The 8,788-nt window shown below is 37.7% G+C and overlaps 1 protein-coding gene across 1 annotated transcript in view; it reads right to left on the minus strand.

The window, feature by feature from the left end:
* LOC107730934 (NADP-dependent malic enzyme, mitochondrial-like) overlaps positions 1 to 8,788 on the minus strand; it is an 85,306-nt gene that overhangs the window by 45,679 nt on the left and 30,839 nt on the right. The window contains exons 2-3 of the mRNA XM_016541898.1: positions 4,643 to 4,776; positions 971 to 1,120 (exon numbers count right to left, since the gene is read on the minus strand). Coding sequence (XP_016397384.1) covers positions 971 to 1,120; positions 4,643 to 4,776 — 284 coding nt within the window. The remainder of the gene's footprint in view (positions 1 to 970; positions 1,121 to 4,642; positions 4,777 to 8,788) is intronic.

The raw sequence follows: 8,788 nt of genomic DNA on the forward strand, positions 1-8,788 counted from the left end.
ATGCGCGCACTTGTTTGCACATGAGCAAGGGTGTTTTTAGGAGTCTAACTTGCAGACGCCAGACCACTGATTCGTCAAAGCTGCTTTCCTGCAGTCCGTGTTCTTCTGACTTCTGACTATTTTGTAGTAAGTAATGATGAATATGCTTCGGGGAAATGTATCGGAGTAAAAGTATACATTTTATTTAGGAAATTTAGTGGAGTAAAGGTAAAAGTTGGCTGAAATATAAAAACTTTACTCAAGTAAAGTACAGATACTCCCAAAAAATACTTTTTTATTATTACTTCGTTACATTACACCACTGCAAATACTTTGCATTTAGGGAGATTGCGGAAGGCTCTAGCTTAGCATTGAGGGTGTGGAATGCTCTAAAATTTCCCCCTCATTTGAGGATCCTAGGAAATCCCTCAAAATGAATCACTGAAAACAATGAAAAGACTTGAAACACATTCTTATTTTTGATTATGTCCAGACCTAACTCACTCCACAAAGTACAGCAGGAAGGAGAAAATAAGGCAAAAAAAGGTATAATTTGATAGATAAAATGGGCGATATAGGCTGCTAATCACAAGTTGAACCAGCACAGGAAGCTGAGAATGATAACAATCTCATAACATACGCCAAGCTCGTCAATGAACTAAAGGTTACGCTTATTTATACTGGAATATACTTCAAGGAGTCTAAACAATCTGACAGCACAGCCTCCAAATTCCACCATAAAATAGATTTCTGTTATGACAGGATGTATATTCAACTCTCCAGACAGATGTTTCAACTTTCAAGAAGCATTCAGTTTCATTTGCCTGGAGGCGAGATATTCAATGATTTGTAGAACAATTCAAAAAGTAGAGCGACAATGCCAGGAGCTGTAAGAAAAGCTGTCAGTCGGATGGATGTGTTTGCTTAAGGACTGTGTTGAAGGAGAAAGAACTTATTAAAAATAATTCAATTACGTTCAGCAGTCTCTTACCTAGGTCTCCTGAAGGTAAGGCCGTACTGCTGGCACGCTAGGCCGACTGTAGGTGTGTACACAATGGGCATGAATCTCTCTATGTCTGAGGTCAAGACTCTGTAAAACAGCTTCTCGTTTCGGTCCTGAAGGCCCATCAGAAAGACGTATCTGTAACAAAGCAGAATATAAATATGTCAACATACATTATAGGACAATTTATAACAATGTTCAGCAAATGCTAAAGAAAAAAAAACTACAGCTAGAAAGCAGGACAGACACGAGTTACGGAGAGCAGCTCCTGGGTTTTCAGGACCCCCTGGGATTATATTGCTCCACATTTAATGGAGGATTACCCAAACTACCTACCCAACCATTTAAAGCTGGTGTCACAGACTTATGTTTGCGAAGACTGATGAGTAGACTGGTAAATTTATTGTTAAAGTTTGCTGGCAAAATGGGGCTTTTGAATACAGTATGAGACAAGGAGACAATGACAAGGAGCTGGAGGGAATGTCAGACGCATTTGTTTAATCAGTCAGCCCTCTTTAATTCTTAATCTGTGTTTGTGGCAGAAAATGGCAAGATTTCATCAACAACAGTCAGTAAGTGTGACATCTCATACCCATTTTTGAGTCGTTTTCAATTCAGCTAGTGTGACACCAGCTTAAAGTCATGCCCACATCCACAAGAGAGTGAGAAGGTGTATAAAAGGAAACCGAAAATATGAGGACTAAGGAGAAAATGGGTGAGACAGAATAAAAGGGACTAATAATACACTAAATGTTAAAGAAATTACATTCGCATACACTTCTCGGACACCAGAATAGTCATGTTCCTTTTAACTATACAGGATTTCATTTAGCATTATCATTAATATTATTGGAGTGGCTACTGTGGCAATGTTGGAGAAAAACTCTGTCTTTAATGAAACACCCAAGCTTGTTTGTCTTTAACTTTGTTTTGTATGGTGTATTTATTGTAGTCAAATTAACATATTTCATATACATATATGTAGTATTATATTAATATATTCATTCATTACAACAATGGTAACAGCAGTTGTTTGGGTTTACAGTGTGGGCAGAGGGACACATTTTAGGACAGAAATTACATGAAACTGCCAACAAAAGTAGAACAGAGTTGACCAGACTGTCACATTAAAAAGTCTTGACTGTTGTTTGAAACAAAGCTAAAGAATAATGGGGGATTTTCCCTGCTTATGTCAAAATGCTAAGAAAAATGCACACTGCACAAAAATGCCCCCAGAGAACTTAGACACAAGTTCCTTGTTATAGAAATACGTTCAAGAGCAATACGTTCTAGTTCTACATCTGACCCAAATTAACAAGACCACGTCACATTCCCCATCAGTCCGAGCAAGCTTTCCATCAAGGCAAGTGCATAATATATCTCTTGTTTGGCTCAGGAAAAGTGTGCCCACCTTCCTGAGGCAGGAGGAAACAGATGTTTACCAGGACTGTAAAAGGTGGGATGAGAAGAAATTATGTATTTCCAATAAACTGTTGGAAGTAATGGCTTTCACAGAGTTTATACTGTTCCAACTATATGCGGTGGCATTGTGAAGGGGAAGGCAGTTCAAAATGAGGTGCTGAGACTATGTTAACAAGCGTGATAATTCTGGACCTTAAGGAACATTTTCCTTGCATACGCTTAAATCAGATAGACAGCTTCCTTAATGCATTTCTCTTTCTTTCAAACTTTTTCAACCAAATGTTCAAACTTGTACTTTCTTCCTGATGTGTAATGCTGCACCATATTGAAGAAAAATGCAATAAATTGTTAAATATCATGATGTGATAAAGCATTAAGTGTGCAAAAACAATTTAAATTATATTTAAATATATTACAAAAATAAAAATTATATAACCAAGACACATGTTTCTTGTTCTTTTGGCACTAAATCATCAGCGGCGGGTGACTTGGGCTGATTCATCCTCTCAGACTAGTATGCTATGAGAGCATCATGACGGCTTGTTGATTGTTCCGCATATATGTTATCAGATCGCACACACTCACACGTGAAAATACACACACACCACAAGTTGTGTGCCCAGTCTATTCTCAGCTATCTGCATCAACCTAAAACTTTGACTTTTTGAAACCTTTTTAAGCATTGAAATCATTCAGATGTTGCAAGCCATTTCCATATGCATATCATGAATATTCCTGATGTTTCAATATATTGTGTCAGCCCTTTTCCTGCTGATAAAAGGTAACATTTTGACAAGTCACGTATAATGCCAAAACACACATCAAGATATAGTGTTCTATATGCATTTCTGCAATACTTCCCCAAAATACCACTTCTCCAAAACTACCACTAAAGAATGCAATTATTTGTTGAAAATAACTGCTGAAGCATACATTCACAATATTTACAAATTCCAATACAAAAAAAACAAGATTATGAATGTCAAACTACATTCCTTACAAGTCACAACATTCCATTAACTCTGTCTATATCTGTTTATTTAAATAACGAGTGCCATCTATCATCACAGTTTCATTTATTGCCCATTCGTAGGTAATCCCCACCCCATTTATGAACTTGTCCAATCATCATATAAAGAAGCCAACTGCAGTGATTGAAAGCTCAATGTATGATAATCAAAGCGGATCTCGAACCACACGACAATACTGCACAAGGAGCTTTTAATTGCTAAGTTATTCAAATGCCTAGAGATTATTTATGCATAGATCAAGGCTTGCTGCAGTCTTCGCTACTTCATATCAATCAAACAAATGATCAGAATGAGAAGCTGTGTATCATGTGATGAATTTGCTCTGTTGAGAAATGTCTACTCATTATTAATCCTAAGTCCATTGACTACTGCTTATGGCAGAGACTGGTTTCAAAGGCCAATGCTGTACTTTGTCAACAAACTGTCAAAACTATATGTCTCCCAAATCCAAGCCAAAAAATGCATTTACTCTCTTTTTTTCAACTTTGACAAAAATACCCTTCAAATATCTGTTTTAAATGTTGGCATGCTTCTCATCCCTTCACAAAATTCAGGCAGCAGAACATCAAAATAACTCTGATAGTCTGGGAAAGAATCCCTCATTGCTCCAGTAGACAGTAATATGCGTGCAGAGGTCAGGGTAATTTGACTGAAAGCGACCCATCCAGAAATAAATCGCGTTCACTGTCTGAAAGGACAAACCAAAGACTGTTACACGACTAGTAGCCTTGAGATATGACAGGAACATAATTTCCAGAAAGGTCAGGCCTGCAAAACATGGGAAGAGATCCCCTACTGCTTTGGGAGTGACATAACAGGGGCTAATGAATTCTGGGAAAATTTCTAACTAACTAGTTGAAGATCTGTTGATGTTATTTAGATGATACTTTGATGATGCCTTTTATGTCCCAACAACTAGCAGGGGTATTCAAGTCTTGATGTCCCATTGCTTTGCAGTTCAGAAAAAAACAGAGAAAGCAAAAAAAGATAAGAAAAGGAAAATCCTCCTTGCTGTAACAAAGGATCAACTTTTATCGCCCAAATGGCAGCAACAACAGTATGTCTTATATGTAACACTATTTCTGTGATCTGATAGGTGTGAAATCTAGTTACAGAGAACAACAGATTGATTTGAGACAAATAAATTATAGTGGAGCAGGACTGTCTGAGAGCAACAGGATGGATGTCCAGTACCCCTTTTCCTCACCTGTCCAAGTCATCCTTTTTCAGCTCGTAGTTTCTGAGGAACCGCAATACCTGCACATCCTGGCTGAGGAAGCAGGGAGGCAGCAGGCCGTGAATGCCCAGCTGCAAGCGCTCTTCCAGGGAGAAGGCCATCCCCTGCAGAGAGGACACAGAACAGTCAACTATTAACAATTATTACTGAATATATCAGGACACCAATGTGCACTAAGTTTAAAATCAGATTTAACTGAATGTTGGAATCTATTTTACTTCCATAATATGACTTATTTCAAAATAAATATTAATATTAAACAATTAATGACATAATTTCATTAATTGGGAATTGATTGGTAAGAAACGTGGGCAATATGTAAACATATATGTATGTGTGTGTGTGTGTGTGTGTGCGCGCGCGCGTTTTACATTAATTACACTTGCATTCTGTGGAAATATGTAAAATCTCTACAAGGGCTACTAAAGTTATAAGAAACATGTTTACTTTGCATTCATTTCAATAATTAATCTTTATTCAACTAAGCCTCTGCAGCTGTATTATTAAAATATTTTTGGGAAAAGCTTAAATAAATCCCCACATTTCCCTTCCATTTGTCTCAGATGACTAAAAGGCCTTATGTAGCTGCTCATACAGCTCTATTCCTAACTCACTGTTTGTTATGGTGAGAAAGTCTGTAATGCAATCAAAGCCAAGGAAAGATCGCAGAGGTCACGGTTGAAATACACCACAGTGTGGCGCACAGCCAAAAGGCCGAGACTGCTACTTTGCTGCCATGACCCTTGACATTTACCCTGACCGTGAACTCTACAAAACAAATGCTACAGCCAGGGGGCCCTGAGTTGATATTACCAGACTCCACATGTGCACTGTTGAGCAAGACTGTGCTCCACAGGGATGAATGCCTATGTAGGAATATCTGTGTGGACTAAAAGCTGTGGCATTTGAAGCCAGCCGTATTTTCCTTAATGACATACTTGCATCATCATTGCCGCACCTCTGGCTGCTCCTTCAGAGAAACCACTAAGGTAGGCCCAAAACCCTGAAAGGCTGTGCAAGATTTGTTTTTTAAACAAGTATATGCAAGTTTGGCTTTTCAGCCCTTTTTCATCTGGTTATGTTAACTGGTCTGTTCGTAAAAATTATTTTGTCCTTGTAAACACAAGAAGGCTAGTCTGCACACGTGCAATACGATGTGGTGTTATTGACACAACTGAGACCAAAGGGAACTCGCCATATAAAAATTCTGAGGATTTTGCTGCTGCTTCAAGAGATAAAAATGATAATGTAATATCTGCAAGCTGATTTAACTCAGAGTTTGATCAGTTTATGTGGAAAATTAGATCAAAACAATGCAAATTTTGATCAATGCAAAGCACTTTTTGGCTTCTAGAAAGATCTTGTGGCAAAAACACAGAATCATTACTCAGTAGCCTTTGGATGTTATTTGTAGTTTCTGTCATGTCTGTCATCTTCTGAAACTAACTGGTCAGTGCACAACTGATGGTCTGTATTTAAGAGCTGTGCCAGGTCTGAATTGCAACCTTTGTGATTAAAAACGGACATTCTATTTTGCTTGAAAAGCTGGTGGTTTATGCAAGACTATCCCTAGACACATATGATTACATCAGATTTTCTGTCTGTTGGTTTGTATAGGGTTGTTAAAACACTAACTATAGCGTATATTAGAGACTGGAGAGCTGTCGAAAACATATCCAAGACAACTTTGACTTAAATATGCATTTCATTGACCTTTACTGACACATGCAAATGCCTAAATGTGCTTTGGAAGGGTGTCTTTAGCCAACATATTCCTGTAACTAGTGATTTGAGAAGATTGATGATGACTCGAAAGCAACAGCAACAGACATTCTCAATGAGAACAGCTCTTCCTAATCAAATATAATTACTCACACAGCTCTACGAAAACTGAATGGATCCTTGTGTCATATGTGTAATGGAGACATCGGTGGAACCAGGCCCAAGCGGCAAATTAATGTCTCTGACAATGGAGCTGCGGGCAGAACTCCGAGGGGCACGTGCACAGGCCCCAGGACTGGCATTCTGATCATAGCCATGGATGGCTGGACTGGGGAAAGTGGTCTGTTTGATGGCACGCATGGATGGCAAGATTAGAGAAATGAGTCCCGGAGCTCCTGGCGGGGCTGGCGTGGGAAATGGTGAGGAACTTGGCACTGGTTAAGAGAGACTCTGCATTGCCAAGATGCCAAGATGCCAAGATGAGTGTGACACTTGCAAATCTTGCTCTACGTACAAAAAACAACAGTATCACGGCTTTCTAGATAAAAATTGTTGTAATTGTTGAAAACAGTAGGACATGAAAAGAATAGAGAACAGAATAAAAAGTCTAATGTCCAGATGGATGCATCATTTAAAAGCACTTAAGGGGATAGTTTACTCAAAAAGTAAAGTTTTTATTCTGTTATCATTTATCCACCGTATGTGTGTTCCAACATGTAGGGCTGCACGATTTGGGGTGGGAAAAAAAATTGTTAATATATTTTTTTTTTATATATGCTGCACAATTTGGCCCAAAAGTTTGTGATTATATCTCAAAATAATAAAACAATAATAATGATAATAATAATAATAATAATGGTGTAAAAATTATATTTTTAATATCATTATTACTACATAAAAAATAATCAAAATAAGAAATATTACTATTGTAAAATTTGACTAAAATAACAATACTAATTCATGGCTAATTCATGTCATATATTGGCAAAAAAAACTGCAGGAAGCCTTTAAAGCCGCAATGGAACAGAAGTAGAGGCAGATCTTTTTTTATAAATAGGAGTGAAAAAGATTATCAAAAAAGAAAACAAAAGTAGGATGGGTTCTATACGTCAGTTTATAAGTACTTCTCATTACAAGTTTGGAAAGTTTACACTGCTTTCCCAAATGCATGTTTTCAGTGACCCAAGCTCAGAGCAAATGGAGAGATAAGTTTGTGTGGCACAAAGACGCAGCGCATGTATTTAAATAAATCTCAATCATATCGCGATTTCAGCTTTATTGTGCAGTATTGTATTGTGCAGCCCTACAAACCTGAATAATTGTTTTTTTTTCTTTCTGTGGAAGGCAAGAGAAGATATTCTGGAAGTCAACGGTGTCCAAACAACTGAAACTTCAAAACAACATCTTTTGTGTTCCACAGAATAAAGATAATCACAACATAATGATAAGTAAATAATGAGCTATCTCTTTAAGAGTCAAAATGCAAAGAAATGCTTATATCATAGGGCCTGCCATGTTTTGTTGGCTCAGTTTGTTCCGGCTTTGCTTTTTGTAGCAATAATGGGACAGGCAGAGCAGGAATGTGTGAACGCTTCCACATGCATAACAACCACAATAAAGACTGTGTGTCGTATTCCAGTGTGTGTTATGCCCACACAAGCTCAAGCAAGGAGAGCTGATGCATGCCAGCCTGTAATCTAAAGATCAATGCCACCACCCTTCTACTTTGGCCATGACCAGCACCACCCCAAACACATAGCACTAAGTACTTTGTGGCAAACATAAAAGTCTTGCTTTTGACCTGATAAAAGTCAGTCTACAGCCTCCAAAAGCTCTTCCAGACTTTAAGCAAGAGGTCACGTTGAAGAACACAGGGATTCCAATTCAAACAACTCAATATGAATGCAGAAATTCCCAGTACTTGTACACGGAAAATGTTGCAGCTGGTCCACAGAGGTGCCAAAAAAGCACCAAGGCAGAAGAAAAGCAAAGCAAGGTTGTTCTTCAGTGGAACTTTACAATGGGAGTGATGTTTTTTGATCCTGTAATGGAGAATACATGAGAGTCTGTGAAGCACATCAGTGTCAACAGCACTATAATGAGCCACTTTAGATGAAGCATTGAATTTTGTTTTCTCACTGGTAAGAAAACATTTGAGCTGAGCCATCTGCATAACCTCCGCTTTCCAAAATCATTCTTTATAATATAATATAAATTTGCCTTTTCTTATCACATATTCTGGACTGACTTAATGTTCTTGGAGTGAGACCAAAGCACTGCTCAATGGAGTTTCTTCAACTTTGGGCAATTTTATGTTCCAGTGGTTGGTTTTTATTTTCTGAAAGAAAAAATAAAAATAAAAATAATAATAATAATAATATATATATATATATA

This window comes from Sinocyclocheilus rhinocerous, unplaced genomic scaffold (genome assembly GCF_001515625.1).
Source record: "Sinocyclocheilus rhinocerous isolate Xijiao unplaced genomic scaffold, SAMN03320098_v1.1 scaffold1993, whole genome shotgun sequence".
Taxonomy (NCBI): Eukaryota; Metazoa; Chordata; class Actinopteri; order Cypriniformes; family Cyprinidae; genus Sinocyclocheilus; species Sinocyclocheilus rhinocerous.